This window comes from Girardinichthys multiradiatus, chromosome 23 (assembly GCF_021462225.1).
Source record: "Girardinichthys multiradiatus isolate DD_20200921_A chromosome 23, DD_fGirMul_XY1, whole genome shotgun sequence".
Lineage (NCBI taxonomy): Eukaryota > Metazoa > Chordata > Actinopteri > Cyprinodontiformes > Goodeidae > Girardinichthys > Girardinichthys multiradiatus.
Genome location: NC_061815.1, coordinates 39410591 through 39428279, shown reverse-complemented (window position 1 = coordinate 39428279; position 17689 = coordinate 39410591). Strand labels below are relative to the sequence as shown.

Here is a 17689-nt window from a genome sequence, read left to right as displayed (position 1 = left end):
CAGCAAATCTACCAAGACATGCCCGGCCACCTAAACTGACAGACGAGGAGAGCATTAACCAGAGAAGCCGGCAAAAGACTGATGTGTGGCCCAAGTTTGACAGTAGCAATGCAAGAGACAAATAGAAAAAGGATGCTCATCAGATGAGGCAAAAATCTGACCTTTTTAAGCAACATGCAAAATGATGTATGGTGGAAAACAAACTGCACATTATCCTAAATGCACTATGCGTCCTCATGGTCTGGGAATGCTTTTTTGCTTCCGTAGAGACACGGGAGCTTGTCAAAGTTCTTGGGAAATGGATGGAGCTAAATACACGGCCATACTAGAAGAAAACCTTTCAGAGGCTGTAAAAAACTTAAGGCTGGAAGAGAGGGTCAGCAGGACGGAGACCCTACACATCCAGCCAGAGCCTTGATGGAATGGTTGTGATTAAAGTGTAAGGGTTAGCCAAATTCAAACCTTAATCAAATTGATAGTTTGTGGCAAAACTTGAAATTCACAGATGCTCTTTATCCAATCTGACAGTTTGAGTTATTTCACAAAAAAGAATGGGTAAAAGTAAAAGACTTGCAGCTGTGACTGCTGTTAAAGGTGGTGCTACAAATTATTGACTCATGGGGGCTAAATACAAATGCCTCCCACATATTTCAAAGCTTCTTTTCCGGGAATTGTTAAAAAACCACTTTGTGTTGCTCTATCACATAAAATTATGAGAGAATACATTTAAGTTTGTTGTTGTAATGTTAAAACTGTAAAAAAAAAAAAAAGCTTAAGGCACATGAATAAGGCTCTGCATCAATCTTGTTTACCTCCTCTTTCCCCCTACATCATCTGGAGTTCTTAGTACTTCATTTTACACTTATTCCTTCTTACTTTTACTCCAAAGGCAACTTTAAAGCCGTGTACCAGAGGGCGCGGGCACATGCTGCACTGTGCAATGACAATGAAGCTCGAAGTGACTTCGCCATGGTGGAGAAATTGGATCCAAAGTTCAAACCCTTTGTCCAGCAGGAGCTGAAAATGCTGGGGGAAAGCATCCGCATCTTGCACGCCCGTCAGAACAAAAATTACTGGGAAACAACAAAGGAGAAGTGGGGTCCTGGTGGAGGCATGAACAAGGGTGTAGTAAGGAAGAAGAATACTAACTCTGCTAATAAAATCACAGAAGAAAACACTGAGACGGATAAAAAGACTGAAAACAGTGAAGTTGAAGAGAAGGAAAGCCCCAGAGATCACCACCCTATTGAGGCTGAAGGAGCAGGCGCCAAAGAAACAGAAACAAATCCAGATTTCAAAGCACAGCATTGTGATAAAGAGCAAAAATGTGGGAGGACAAGCGAATTGGAGTCAGGTGAAGAAAAAACTGTAATGGTTGAGGTTCCTGAAGCAGAGAACCACACAACAGATAAAGATAGTGACCCTCCATCCACCAGCTCAGATAATGTAGTGAGCGGGAGATCAGTGCACGATAAAGGGAAAAAGAAGGTCAAACGCCAATCCGGAGATGCACCAAACTCATACAGAACAAAGTCAGGGACAGGAAAAGGAGACTTCGTCAGAACAGACCAATAAATTGACACCATGGAATCAAAAGTCACAAGAGTAGGTAAAATAACAGAGATAAATAGCCCTAAAAACAGCAATTATAATATAGCTGGAGGTAGAAAAACAAAATCAGGAAATACCACTTAAAAACCAAATATAAACACAGAAATAAAATCAATATAAACAGCATGTAGTTGGCCTCATTCTGAGTTAAATTGTTTTATTCTATTCTCAAAGGGCTTACCGCAGTCAAATCACATAAAAAAAGCACACACAGACAAGCAGTTTGCCAAATACAAAGTTTTATTTCTGTACACAAAGAGTAGAAAGCAGCCAGTAACCCACTTGTTATTACAATAAAAAGCTTCTCCTCAGAAAACCTCTGATACAGATTAAAAACTCCAGAGAGTAGACAGGAGAAAGTGTTGGATGATAATGGAAATCAAAACTGTTAAACAATGAACTTCAAGGCGATTTATGAGGTATACTAGTGGTGAGTTAAACAAAACAAAGAAACCTCATTTCACCAGTATGAATAAATAATTTTATGTGTAAATAAAAAGATGAAGGTTGGGTGATATATAATCCTGTTACATGTTATATGAAATACATGAGCTCTTGTTACATGATCAGATGCAACACGGGGTGGGCGGGGGTATCAGGCAAAGGCAGGACAACAATGATGCCTGTGAGCATTTTTGGCCAGTGATCACAATGTTCTTTTGGGGGCTTGCCCCTGTGGAGAGCCTTTATCTTCAAAGACACAGTCTTCAACATGCAGCACGGAGCAAGGACTGTTAGTGTGCATGTTTGAGGAGGCAATATAGGTAATAAAATATAATAAGAGTATGATTACGATTATAAATGAAACCTCATCTGATCACAGGTGAGACTCAATCATTAACTCGGGAGGTGAGGACTTGCTGATGGTAGGCGAAGGATGTAACAACTGACCTCAACAGAAACTTTACACAAGCAGCAGGACATTGTGTTTTTCTAGATGTGGGGAGAAACATTGTTAAGGTATCTGTAGTATTGGTACACAGGAAGAAAGACATAAGAAATACCATAGCTGAAACCAAATCTCCACTTATTGTTCTTGTTTATGTAAGTTTATGCTAGCTTTAGCGGTGCAGTCCAGCTAGCTCCTACAGGAGGTTAAAAAAGTATAATGCTGCATTCCATTCGCACTTGAAAGTTGAAATTGTCATGTTCTTAGTAGGAAAAATAACCTGAAATGCCAATCAAAATCAAACTTCCAAAAAAACATCAAATTAATTTATATCTTCAAATCCAAAATGGCTACTGCACGTATAACACTGCAGTAAAAAACCTGTTTATATGCTCTTCTGATGGTTTTTACATCATTAAATAGTTTTTTTAGTGAACGTGCTTCTACAGGATGCTATTTTCATAAGAGCAGCATGAAATAGCAAATCCCAATAATGTTGGCAATATCATTATGTGAGCTGCTTCGAAGCAATATTTTGTAGATCATAACATTTCTGGGACCACAATTCTGCTTGCCAATAATTATGCAGTTGAATACCATCATTGGCTTTCATGCCACACTTGATACACTGTAGATCTTAATAACACTAAATGCTAAAACGCAAGGAGAGTTGTGGGATTGTCAGGGGGAAGAAAAAAGAAAATAAAAGTGTGGAAAATGTGAAATTTTAATTTAAAATTTTATCTGAAATCATCATCACAACATTAACCAATAAAATCTCTGTTTTTCTAATATCATGCAGCTCTTATTTTCATGTATAACATGTTAAAAATCCTTGCTAAGGGCCATAAATGCTACAATGCAATAAAAAAAAATGTGTTAAATAACTAGGTATGTGATAATTTTAAACAAATTGCAGTACATTAAATGAATGAAAATATCTATTACTACACTGCCATGTCAATAATTCAATAAATTCAACACTAAATGAATAAACACCAAAATCATCAACTGACACATGAATTCATGTAAAAATCATATGTAATTGTTTTAGTATTAATTACTTAATATTTTAACAGTCCAACATAAAAGATTCAAATTGTACTTATGGATCAGCAGAGACCCTAACATCTGATTAGTTACCTGCACAGCTACTCACTTGCAGACTAATCACCTAGTTTATAGCATTATTAGCTGTGAGGTAGACAAAGTAAATTGAGGTAATTCATGATTACCTAATAGTAAAAATAAATAACTAAACAGTTAAAAATGTGCTTTAAACAATAAAGGAATATACATGTATTTAATAATGATCACAGTTAGTTATTTTGGTAATTATTATATTATTAAAACATTTAAATATTTAAATATAAATATTTATTTAAGGTATGTATTTCCAATTTTATTTGAATGATAACATCTCTAGGGGCAGAAACGTATACAAGATAATACATTGATAACAAATGCTATTTAATTTATTTGTAAACTTGTAACAACTTTAAAAATAACATATTAACTTTCTAAACAAGGTTTAAATAATTTTATTTGTAGCGCATGATAATAATAATAAATAAACCGAACATTAACAATAGATATCATCAGACTGAATTATATCTGTTTAACTTCCATCCATTGGGGAAACTCAGTGGGAGTTTGAAAACAATGTGCCGGGATTTGGCTATTCTCTCTGGGTTTGGTGCTCCTCGACCATTTGGTCTGGAGCAGACATCTCCGAACACGTCAGAGCACTTTTGCAATTAAGCGATATCTTCATTAAACAAGCAAATACAGTATTTTAAGCTTACACAGCTACCTTCTTGGCGGAAAACATTGTAAAAGTTCATTTTGTTTCACAGAAAGCACAGTATATCCAACTTTAGTCACAGCTTTTCTCTCTCCTCCGCCATTGCTACTTCCATTTAAACAATCAGCTTCAACATGCAATGAATCATGGGATAGGGTGGGCCACGAAGAATACACCATCCCCATCTTTCCAATCTATGGAAAAAACCTTTGGGCAGCCTTTATTGCTTCGTCATGACGTAATCGGCCTACAAATATGGCCTTCGAAGGATGTAGCCCCAGAATTTGACCACTGCAATAATGACATCCAGGAATTTGTGAATCTGTGTTTGATTACTCATGGCCCAGATGTGTGACACAAAAAAACTGAATTTTGGAACTGAAATTTAATTATAGAACTGAAAGTGAAAGTAATCAAACAGAGTTTTTGATACAACAAAATAATTTTGTTAAGGAAATGAATTTAGTTTCAAACCATAAAATTTTGTTTTACTTTGGTGAAATTAATTTTGAAACCAGGAAATTTCAATTCAAATCACGCAAATACACATTCAGTCTCAGAGTATTTCAAATTTAGTTTCTGATAGCTTAAGTTTCTGCCCATACCACATAGATCAATGTTTATTTAATAAATTATTTATGCATTTAGATGTGCCACTTTTGGCTCTCAATAGTTATCAGCCTTGAAATGTCAAAGCACAGATTTCCTGCCAGTGACTAAACTTTCTGCTGCATGTTAAGAAGCACGTAGCCAAATCACTCTTTGTTTTGTTATTTCCAGTAAAGGGATTTGATTTATTTGGAGTTGTAATGACGGTAATCAGAATATATCCAGCATGGGTAAAAGTGAAACTCTTTTAAATATTTTCTGTGTTTTTGAGTCGCAAAGACTGTGTCTAACCAGAATAGATATCAGTCTAAAGCCGGAGTCCCCTCCCTATTGGCAAATTGGGTTTTCCAATGTGCAACTGAAGCAGGATTCCAAGTTCCAACTTTCAAGCTAAATGGAACACAGCAAAAAAGTATTTTGTAATTCGTTGATTGATTTCTCCCATACATCAGCCATTAAGGCTGATTATTATTGAAGTTACTGGATTCACTGTGTCTGAGTCACTCTCAACAAACTCTAACGAGCAATGTAACGTCATTAAATATGCATTACTTGTATTTATGTAACTGCCATAATTGTATGATATTAAAATAAATAACAGCTGACATGTTCTGAATGCCTCCTCGTCTTTTTCAGTTTGTTACTGCTACTTTTGTTGTGCATCTTCACCGGAGTATGGAGACGATGTACGTGATGGGTAACCATTGTTTAATGAGATGCGTAAATAATCAGAGATAAATCACATTGAGTAAACACTGCTCGCCATGGCTTTTCCCCCTCCAAAATCTGAGTTTCTGCTCAAAAAAAAGGGAATCTGAAGCTGACTTGACTCAACTACCCTTAGCAGCTAAATGGGAGCAAGCTCTTGTGGAGGTGGAGAAATGGTGGCTGGTGTTTGGGAAACAAAGAGCTTTCTCTTGCTTCCCTTAAGGCTATTAGCATTTTTAATATGAACTGCACATCATCTATCCATCTCACAAACCTGCGGTACTGTGTCCTTGGGGGTAGTTCCCTAGCAACGGTATCAAAACTAACAGACAGCAAGTGCTGAGGAGGACGGTGTCAAAAGTGAGTGCTGTGAGCCTGTAGTTTGACAACGTAATGAATGCAGCAGACAGGTTTCAAACTCATGTTTGTGAGGTCAGAGCACCTTCTACTTCAGAGTTAGGATGAATTTCTCAACTCGAAAATCTCTGTCTTCTCTGGAACAATAAAGTGGTTTAATTTAGCAGCAACACAAGGAGCCAGAGTTTCATTTTCTCAGGTAAACTCCAGCGCTGCATATAGAAATGACAGGCACATCAAAGTGGATCTCTTCCACCAGCCCTCCAGCGATAAATGCAATAATTCTTTTTGTTTTAGTATTTTCTGCCCTCCTTTTATGTCTTTCAGATCTGTAGTCCCTCCGAGCGCACCAAGCATCATGGGTTGAGTCACTTGCGAACCTGTTTGACTGCTTTCAACCAATGAATGTTCAACTATGCTGTGATCCTCACTTCATGTCTTTTGTTCCATCACTTTCAATCAGCAACACATCTTTCTAAAGACTGACACAAACATATGATGCAACCTCCTTTCCTGAAAATGAAAAAAGTTTAGAAAAACTTACTTCTGTCATACAGTTCAGTTTTGTTCTTAAGGCATTAATAATGTTTACAAGAAAATGCATGCCATAACTTACAGTGCCTTGTAAAAGTATTCACACCCTTTTAACTTTTCACATTTTGTCACATTACAGCTATTGTATTTAATTAAGATTTGATGTGAAGGCCAACACAAAGTAAAGCATCATTGTAAAACGGAGGAAAAATTGCACTTCACTAAAAAAATAAACATATTAACAAATCTGAAAAGTGTTGCATGCATTTGTATTAACCCCCCGATTCAAAACATTGAGAAACCTTTGTTTCTCTGCAATTACAGCTGCAAGACTTTTGCTTTGTCATCTGTAGCCTGAAATTGTTGTACATTCTTCTTTGTAAAAGAGCTCAAGCTTAGATTGATGCAATTTTGAACTGTAATTTTAGGCTATTTTCTCATAGATTCTTATTTGGATTTAGCTTTGGACTTAAGGACATTCTAACACATGAATATGCTTTAAATGTAACCATTCAGTTGGAGCTCTGGCTGTGTGTAGGTCGGCTAGAAGGTGAATCTGCTCTATCAAGTCTTTTGCAGCCTCTACTAGGTTTTCTTGCAGGACTGCTCCATGTTTAGCTCCATCCATCTTTTCATAAATTCTGACCAACCTCATTGTCCCTGCTAAAGAAAAGCATCCCCTCAGCAGCATGCTGTCACCACCATGTTGCACAGTGGGGATAGTGTGTTCAGGTTGATGTGAACCATTGGTAATATTTTGTAGGACAAAACTATTTCAGTTTGGTGTCATCTGAGTAGAGTTGCTTCTTTCACATGTTTGCTATGTCCCCAACATGCCTTGTAGCAAAACTGTGGGACTCCTTAAGGCTTTCTGTCAATAGCTTTTTTCTTGCGTCTCTCCCATTAAGGCCTGATTTACAAAGTACATGACTCGTAGTTGTCCTGCAAATGATTCACCCACCTGGGTTATGGATCTCTGCAGCTCATTCTGAGTTACCATGGGCCTCGTGGATGCTTCTCTGAATAATTCTCTCCTTGGCCAGCTTGCCAGTTTAGGTGGATTACTATGTCTTGGTGGGTTTGCTGTTGTGCCATGCTGGTTTCATTTTCCAATGATGAACTGATGAGTGAGACATTGAAAGTTTAGGACATTATTGTGTAACCTAAGCACACTTCAAAGTTCTCCACCACTTTCTTCCTGACTTGTCTGCTGCATTCCTTGGTCTTTTTGATCCCGTTTATTCACTAATGTTTTCAAACAAATATCTGAGGAATTCATATAACAGCTGTAATTATACTGATATTAAATTACACACAAGTGGACCCTATTTACTAGTTAGGCAACCTCTGAAAGCGATTGTAGTGAATTTTATTTAAGGGTACTGGATTAAAGGGGGCTGATAACATACGCACGTGACAATTTTCTATTTTTTAATTGTAAACAAAGCCTGAACATTATATATCCTTTTGCTTCATCATTATGCAATATTTCATGTTCGTCCATCACACAAAATCCCAATAAAGCACGTTTTGTTTGTGGTTGTAACGTTGCCAAATGTGAAAACATTCAAGGGGTATAAATACCCTTACAAGGCGTGTAAATAATGAGGTCTGTCCTCCCAATCACACATACTTTTCTATGTGTAAATATGTTCTGTCAAAGGAGAATAATAAATGCAAAATCCACAGCTACATAGGATGAAAAGATTACTATGGATAATGATGCTGAAGGACTGCATTAGGGTGCTGAGCCTTATATAGATTCCTGTTGTTTTTGAAATTGGCCTAGCAGAGAGAGGGAGGGTTTCAGCCCTGAGCTCCTTCTGCCAATTTCTCTTCACACAGCATGAAAACAATAAGATCCCTGGGAGGAGGCATGCATGCTACTTATCGGCATACATTTCCTCAACAACGCAGAGTTCCAGGAACAATGAAAATTGGCTCAAAACACGTCATTTGCATGAATCATTTGATGAAAAATAAATCAATTTCTAAGTTTTTGAAAGTGTGTGTGGGGTGCATGTTTTTAAACAGCACATTATTGATTATGCAGAAGCTCTTTGTGCATTTAACTAGAATGCAGGTGGAATCGGAATGAGGTGTTTGTATAGCAGCATACATGTTAAGGGCTCACTTAAGAGAGGCAAGCGATGAGAGCGACAAGCAGAGTGAGAAGGGAAACGCAATGTGTGCAAACAGAGTTGCTGTGCTGGCGGGCACTTTGGGCAGTCTTTAATAAATCATGGATTTCTCACAAAAAAAACAAATGCGCTCTTTTGGCGGCTCTCTGCTCCAATTTGCATCTCTCAGTCAGCAGAGACTTGATATAATGACCTAAAATTGAAAAATAAACCATGATAACACATTCAAACATAAAAACACGTGTGATTCCTTTCCCATTCAATTTTGTATTTTTTCAAGTTCTTCTTCTGGACTTTGTGCTCTGAACTGTTATAAAGCTTCACACCTCTGAACGACTACACAAATACTGGTAAGCACAGTGTCTTGGTTGGACGTTTAGTTTTTCTTCCCCTGACCTTCTGCTAACAATATATTCCTCTTGGCTCCTTAACATGCTGTCACTGAACTTATGAAGCACAGCCTGGCCAAAAAGGGCATCAACAAGAGCCTTCGGCAGTTTGCATGAGAAAGGCTTTTAGTGCACAGCGTTTCGGACGAGGGTTAGTTCTCAATGTCGCAGCTGCGGCAGTTGCAGGATTTGACGTGTCGTCGTCTGACCTGCAGCCTCATTTGAAGGCTGTCATTCTACTTCTTCAGGCCCCTCACAGGGTTAGATGTGTGATGTGGTGCCTGAAATTAAAGAAGAAAAGGAATATGAGCAGGAAGGATAAAAACAAAATCGACCAAGAAAATGTGCAGCTGAGTAGGCTATAATGCAAAATGGCTATGGATCGCCATGCAGACTGTATTTTAAAAGCACTGGGATGATTTATATGTCTGTGACAATGAAGCTAACCGTTTCTCTTTGCAACAGTCTGTGTGTCACTCTTATCTCCCTCCTCTTCTTTGCCATTTAATCCTCCTGTCCCTCCCTCCCTGACTATCGACCCGCAGCAGTACATATTTGCTCTCCTCTCCATCTCTCACTCTCCCCGGAGCAGAGAACGGTGCAGCCTAGAAGTGCTCACCCGGTTCTGAGGGGAAGACGTTTCTCAGTTGTTCAATGACCTCCTGAAGCTGCAGCACTGTGTCCTGTTCGCCCTGCAGATCATCACCTGATGCACAAGCACAGTTTTAACCCATGAGGAAATGTGTAACAACTGGATGTGATAGAAGGATGTGTGGTTTTATCATTTAGCATGCTTGCATTCGTTAATTTCAGCCTAGCTGCATGAAGCTGACCTGCTGCTTCTGTGTCAGTGGTCTCCCTGCTGGGTGGCTCCCCTTGGTGACCCCCTCCTGACACTGGAGAGGACAGCGTTGACAGCTCAGATCCATTCGCCTCTGAATCATCTTTGGGCTGGTTAAATCAATAAAATGTACTCATTCAATTACAATTTATCATATTATCAAGATTGTAAGTCATTAAATCTTTCAAATAAAAGAAAAGGCTGTACAGTGTAATGAAAAAAAATGTATACCCCTTGAACATTTTCACATTTGTGTATTTTAATTGGATTTTTGTTATAAACCAACACAAGGTGCATCATTGCAAAGTAATTTGTAATTTGTATTGAACCCCCCTGAGTCTGTACTTTATAGAACTACCTTTTACTGTTCTTGCAGCTGCAAGTCTTGTGGGTATGTCTCTACCAGCTTTGCACATCTAGTTAATGAAATCTTTTCTTTGCAAAATATTTTAAGCTCAGTCAGATTGGATAGAGAGCTTCTATGAACATCAATTTTCAAATTTTTCTGCAGCTTCTCAATTTAATTTAGATCTGGACTTTGACTAAGTCATCATAACAGATGAATACACACTCATCATTGTAGCTTTGGCTATAAGTTTAAAGTTGTCCTGCTGGAAGATGAACCTCTGCCCCAGTCTCAAGTGGTTTGCAACCTTCAACAGGTTGTGTCCCAGAGTTGCGCTATATACACTATATCTCCACCTAAACTTCCATGAACTTTGATTAATTTCTCTATACCAGCTGAAGAAAAGCATCCCCATAAAAGGATAATGCCACCAACATGTTTCAACGTGGGAACAGTGTGTTCAGGATGATGTGCAGTGTTGGTTTTCCACCACATCTAGGGATTTATGGTCAAAATAGTTTTATTTTTTCATGTTATCCGAGGAGAGCACTTTCTTCCACATGTTTACTGTGTCCCCTATATGGCTTTTAGCAAGCTGCAAACAGGACTTTCTTCCTTGCCACTTTTCCATAAAAGCTGGTTTCATGGAGTGTGTGAGCAATATTTGTCCTGTCAACAGATTCTCCCACCTGAGCTATGGATCTGTGCAGCTTCTCCAGAATTCTTCACAACATTTTCCCTGACCTGTCTGGCATGTTTCTTGGTCTTCATTAAGCAAGGCAAGGCACGTTTATTTACATGGCACATTTAAGCAAAAAGACAAATCAAAGTGCTTTATGTGATGAAAAAAAGACATTGCAGTGACAAAACACATTAAAAAAGTAAACTGCCGTGGCATAATAAAGGAAAGTATGGAAAAGTTGGACTACAGACTGAAATTAATGTATGAACTTGATGCTTTTAGGCACATATTGTCTTAAAATCAAATCAAACGTTTCTCCCTGGGGAGAAGGCAGCAACTGTTCTGACCCATTGCGTGTCTCGATAGTGAGGGGTGTTCCTTTTAAAACTGGTCCACGCCTGGACCAGTTTTCTTTTATGTTCTCTAAAAAACGTCTGTATTTTGTGAAGGCCTGCATTAACAGATTAAATTACACAGAGATTCACTCTATTACCTAATTAGGTTACATCTACAAGCAGCTGATTGCACTGGATTTTATTTAGGGGTATCAGAATGAATGCATGCCAAATGATTTAGAATTATATTTGCAAAGAAAACGAATGTTAAAACCATTTATCCATCATGTCCTACTGAATAGTTATGTGCTACTTTGTGTTGATCAAATTAAATAAGTATCCCAATAAACTACATTGACGTTTGTCACAAAGTGTGAAAAACTTTAAGAAATGTTGATACTTTTGGAAGGCACTGTATTACAGCATTCAAAATTTTAAAAGTCTGTTTTGCTCCAAAACTTGCAACACAAAAGGATTAGTATCACAATCAAAGATGCATAATGCATCACACAAATATAATATGCAACATGACATGTTTTTGTTTTAGCAACACTGAAGCAATCCCCTGGAGGAGTTTAATTTTAGCTGCTGCAGAGGTGTCTACAGAGACTTGGGACAAATTCATACATTTCGGATTACAGCTTCCACAGACTTTATTTTCCAAAGAAATGAAGCTGTGATATTGTTCCACAAAGCAAAGAACTCAAACAGCATATTTGTTCTCACATGCAGGAGTACAGTGCACACCTCCCACCTCCTCTTCCCCTGCCTGCGCTCTTTTCTATTCACTTTCAATTTACAAGTCTTAAAGAGCATGAGAGGCAGCATCCCGTCCTTTTTTCTTAGAGTCTTTCTCATCTTTCTCCCTCTGCTTTCCCCTTATTCCCTGACCTGAATGTGCAATTTAGTTACTCTTATTAAATAATTTACACAATGTCATAACGGTAACAGCATGAGTCAGCCCCCACTCTCCTGCGCCTCTCTTTTTTAACATTTCCTTTATGCTGCCGTGAATCTTTTAATACGACCCTTCAGTGTCTGTTCAACCTCATGTACTTCCATTCCCTCCCCTCTTTACATGCACTGTTGTTGCTTTTTGTACTCGTGTGAGTGCATTGTCAGAGCTGATGTATAAATATTAAAAAGAGATAACCACAGATTTTTCTCTCTCTACCCATTGTAAAAGAAATGGGAATAAATAAAGCTCATGTAGCAAAACAGAGCAAAATTTGTTGGGCAACCAAAGAAACATCTACAAAAATAGTTTTTGTTGCCACTCCGTGTCCCATAAAATCAACTGTGTAATACTGCATATGCAAACACCTTATATGATACATCAAGGCAAAAAAAGCATAATACATTCTGTCACCCCAGCTCAGTTGCCATCCTTGTGTTGTCTTTAATGAATTGCTACGATAAAACAGCCTCTTCCATTAGGATTTGCACCCAAAGCGCCTGCTGGACCAAGCTGCTATCAAAAGAATGTGTTTGCATGCTTCAAATTAATTACTAAACTACAGTGAGAAGACACACAAATAATATGTCTACAGACAAAATCCCAGTGCAGCACATATATAGGAAATTATCTTTTTATTTCCATTTCATAAATAGTTAATGGTGATTTATTTCAGTTTAAATGAGAAGATCCTATTGGGAAATCTTACTTGAATAGAATGAACTGACAACCATGTGAACCTAACGGGATATATCTTCTTATTATTTAAACAGATAAATAAATATCATTGATATTAAAGGGAAATTACACAAAATAAACACAGACTTTATTTATTATAAATGGGAAAATGATTACAATTTTCAAGGTTAGCAGTGTGCATGCACTCATTATGAGCATAAATACAAATTTAAAAAGATCTAGGTGCACAATTTTAAATGTATGTGTAATGAATTTTTCTAGTAACATATAAATACAGTGCAGTACTATATACCCCAAGTTCCTGCAGGCTTTGTTTTTTTGCCTTAAAGCACCAGGTATGGAATGGAGTCACCTTATCCAGCAAGATTAATATCTCAGTTCTTAATTTCAAAGAGAGGAATCAACAAACATCCAACGCCTGTACTTGGAGAAAAAAGCCAGGACCTTACTGGAGACTCAAATCAGAGGCTGGGTCGAACAGTTTTTAGTGCCGAGATTCTCACATTCACTGAGCTGAGAAATAAGATGTTCAGAACCTCATGTCAAGGGATCCAGTAAAGTTCGTTGAGTGGTGACACAGCAAGACCCAAAACAAAATCAGACATTTCCTATCAGTTGGACTAAGGCTGTTTACTGAAATCCAAACTATGCACCAATCCTTTAGTTTAAATTACAGCAAAGGAGAGACACACTGATTGCTTCAGAATTGACTATTGATGGATTGAGTATGATAACATTTTCATATATAAATATAATTATGTAGCTTTATCAACTGCACCATTTAATGATGAAGCTCATTAATGAGCTTCATCATTAAATGATGATTAATCCTTTTTTCACCCATTTAACAGAGAAGAGGGCCCCACAGAGGATAGTGAGTGGAGCTGAGAAGGTTGTTGGAGAGTCCCTACCCTCTCTCCCAGACAAATAGCTACACAGCTTTCTGCCTTAAGCTGTTTAACTGCTGAACCGCTGTTAGGATTTCGTACTTTATAATATTGAATACAATTTCACATTTCAGACAATTTTTTAAGTTTTATTTTGTGATTTGGAAACAGACAATTTAGACAATTAGACAGTTTAATGTAATAATTTACCCCAATTTTTAGTAAGCAGTGCGGATGATTGTTGAATGTCTTTTAAATTCACATGCCCAAATAACTTCTTATACGTAAACATAAATGACAACAACAAGTAATTACTTTGTTAGCACTGAAATGATTTGTTTGACATCACTCATTGGTTTGATCAATCCTTGGGACAATGGGAAATGTCAAGGATTTCAGCGAAGATCTGGGAAGAATTAGGAAGATGCACATGTTTTGGAAAGGTCTTCTTCACGCTATTTCTAAACAACAGCAGGTTTCAAAATCACTTCAAGCAGGTGTGCTTAAGTACATCTATTTGGATGTATAACCTGTTTGTCAAAGCCTGAAAAAAAAACCAAACTGTCACCCTTAAATGATGGGAAATTAGTCACTATGTTTTTGAAATACCCAAAAACCACCAAGACTCAAGCCTGCCATGTACTAGAAAGAGTTCAAACACCCACCCAAAACCAGCTTTACATGTCACATCAACCCCTAACTCCTCTTACTCACTCCTCCTCCTGAGAAGGTGTCAACCAAGATTGAAGTACCTGCTCCAAATTCAGCACCTTCAAGCATTACTGATGTTCACAGCTGTCTAAATGGACAAGGTAGTGGCCTTCTAGAAAAACGTTCAATGGACAGTGGAAACAACGACAGTGACAAAAAGTATCTTTGTAGTAGTTGAGGTGAAAATGGTTCTAAATATCATGCATGGTGGAGGTATCATCTTCATGTGCGGCTGTTTCACACCAGTGTTACTGGTTCATCTCCAACCTCTGGTAATATTAACAGCTAGAAAATTTAAACTTGGACACAGCTAGATGTTAAAACATGAAAATTATCCCAAACACACATGAACACTGGTTTGGGAAGCAGGCGAACATTAAACATCTGGAATGGCTCAGACCTTAGTTTTGTTGAGAATTTTGGGACAAGGCTAAAAACTGAGGTTCATGATTGGGGTGCAGCTTTCAAAGTGACATTTAACCAAATATTATATCGGTTTATGTATATATTTGAACATGTATGTAGAATTTTGCCCCTTTGTGAATTTGAAAACAAATCTCTTAAAAATAATTAAAAGATCCAAAAATGAAATTCATGCCAATAAGTTTCTGTAAACATCTAAATACCACTGTATTTCTTTCTGCCAGTAATGATAACATTTACAATGTATTCCCTGTTAAATCTCTGTACTCCAGGTTTACCTGTAGCAGTAGCTCCCTGAGCCTGCGCAGCTGCGACTCCAGCTGTTTGTTGTGGTCCTCCAGGATCTGCATCCGGGTCTCCAGGCGGGTTTTGTGCTGCCGCAGGACCCGCGCCTCAGCCAGCAGCTCTTCGTCTTGCGCCCCTCCTGCTGTTGGTGACCCTGGACCGCCCTCACCAGCTTCAGTTAGCATGGGAAGCGCTGCTGCCTCTTCGTGTTTCCACTTGAGTCGCCTGTACTCGCTCTGCAACACCCTGAGGATACACAGTGGAGGGCGGATAAGGAAACCGTTGAGCCAACTTATTGGTGCAGGAGGCAAAATATATCATATGATGTATAATAATCTGTCCTCAATAGAAAGTGTACATACATGAAGTGTATAGTGTTTAAAAATGACTTAACTGGGTTAATTTCACTCAACATTTAAGTATTGACATATCAGTGTAGCGTGCTACATTTATAATTGCAAATGTACTATGATGCAAATTAATGTTGACAATTTACTACATTAGGATTAATCATCTTTAATACAAGCTTTAACACTTAGCATGCAACATTTCTCCTTTATGTGATACTATATTGGGCAACTGTATTGATGTATCATTAATTAATTAGATTTTGGACTGGCCTGCAGGCTCCTGACACTAATGTGTCTAGAACGGCAAACTGTAAGGACTGCCACTAAGAGAAAGAAACAAACAGGCTTTCTTTCTTTGGAACAATGGAAATTAAAAACTTAATGGGCTGATCTCCCAAACTTATAGGCTAAAAACAAGAGCACTGTCAGCGGTTTGCTTTTTTAGCAAAACCACCTCTACTTTAAACAACTTTTTTTCTGTGTGCAACTTCCTTATGTCTATACAAGGCTTATTTCTGCCTAATTTCCAACAACATTGGTGGATAGTTTGGATCCAAAATCAGTCCAATTCTCCCAATCTGTCTCTCACTAACAACTTGGAGGTTTAGGACATAAAAAATAGAACAAGGCAGTCCAAAAATATTAGGCATTTTAAATCCTATGGCTAGAAAAAATTTATTTAAAGTTATTTTCCTTTTCTTTACTCGTCTCCTGAGTGTGTCCAGTGTTGTTAAAGGAAAAGGTGATGCAACACCACCATTAGACCTTTGATGCAACACAGCTGTTTTGAAAGTTAAAATGACTTCTTCTAAAATAAAAAAGGAATCAGTTTTAACATTTCTTTATAGATTTTAAATGCTGCACGTTATTGACCTGTAGTTTAACCTTAATATTACGTCTTCCAACAGAAAAAAACATATTGAACTTGTCTTTTAAAATCCAAGAAAAAGCAATAAAATAAAATTTATCAATCTCTTGCATCGCTGTGAATGGATTTAGAGCCACTCCCTTTTTTTACAACAGTTCTCTACTTCAGCAAGATACAGTAATTATTTCTGCACAGCTCTCTTAAGTTCTTGCTCCACAATGACTCCTTTAGTCCTCAGGGATTCTACTGCAGATCTGCTGCTGTGTTTGGGCTCATTATTCTGGTGATGACAACGTTTAGGCTAAGCTTTATCTACTGGACAGATGGCCTCACATGTGACTCTGGGATAATTTGGGATACAGAGGAGTTTATAATCTATTCAATACCTACAGCAGAGCACAAAACCTGCGGCTGTAAAACAATTCTAGATCATCATTCCTCCACCACCATGCTTTACAATTGTTATGGGTTGCCTGTGTTTGGTTTTCTCCAAACACTATGTCCAAAGCTAGATTGGCTCCCTCAGATGCAACATTGCAAACCTGAATCATGCTGCCATATTGTTTTTAGATAGAAGAGGCTTTCTCCAGGAAACCCTTTCAACTCAAACTTGTTAAGACTTTTTTGAATCTAGCTGTCATGAACTTAAACGCTTAAATTGCTAACTGTAGGAAATCCTCTGATTTCCTACAGAGGAAATCCATTTCATTTCCTAATCCTAACCTTATCCATTTCGAAGGATTTGCTGCTCTCTTAAATGTGCTCCACTTTAAAATAACCTCTCTCTTTCTCTGTGTAGTTGTGATAAACTTGAACTTGTTTGGCAATAATTGCTACTTCAGGTACCATTGCTGATGTCTTTCCGCCTTGGCGCTGTGGTGACACCCACCTGTGTGCTCCTGAGTAGCAAACTAACAAAACTCAAAGATGATCAATAATCAAGTTTACTTCACAATATTTTGCTGCAACATTCTTTGTTATCACAAGTCCATTTAGGCTTTATCGTTAAAGTCACTGTCTAATCAGTTATATTTTACTGCAAGTTAGATTTCAATCATTTTAAGAAATAGTAATAACCAGACTCATTTGAATATTTATTTGTATTTAAAATCTATTAAATAAAGTTGTTGTTTTTGTTTTCTTCTTTTAAACATGACTGCGAATGCATATAGACTTTAAAATGCAAGATTAAAAGTAATTATCCAAAAATTAAGCATTTAATGCTGTTAATCTAAATATATTCTGCTTTATTTTCAGCTATAAAG

At 37.6% G+C, this 17689-nt stretch overlaps 2 protein-coding genes across 4 annotated transcripts in view; one reads left to right on the top strand and one right to left on the bottom strand.

The window, feature by feature from the left end:
* Positions 1–15330, top strand: part of LOC124860131 (aryl-hydrocarbon-interacting protein-like 1) — a 30223-nt gene extending 14893 nt beyond the window's left edge. Inside the window, exon 8 of one of the 3 annotated variants that reach the window (XM_047353125.1) lies at positions 15194–15330. In XM_047353125.1, the coding sequence (XP_047209081.1) occupies positions 15194–15219 (26 nt within the window). In that variant the 3' untranslated portion in view covers positions 15220–15330. Of the gene's footprint in view, positions 1–889; positions 5526–6305; positions 6421–15193 lie in introns of those variants that run through there. The other 2 variants (XM_047353126.1, XM_047353124.1) reach the window with 2 other exon arrangements.
* Positions 1834–17689, bottom strand: part of drp2 (dystrophin related protein 2) — a 387952-nt gene continuing 372096 nt past the window's right edge. Inside the window, exons 22-25 of the mRNA XM_047353123.1 lie at positions 15200–15452; positions 9876–9993; positions 9662–9748; positions 1834–9323 (exon numbers count right to left, since the gene is read on the bottom strand). Of these exons, the coding sequence (XP_047209079.1) occupies positions 9304–9323; positions 9662–9748; positions 9876–9993; positions 15200–15452 (478 nt within the window). The 3' untranslated portion in view covers positions 1834–9303. The remainder of the gene's footprint in view (positions 9324–9661; positions 9749–9875; positions 9994–15199; positions 15453–17689) is intronic.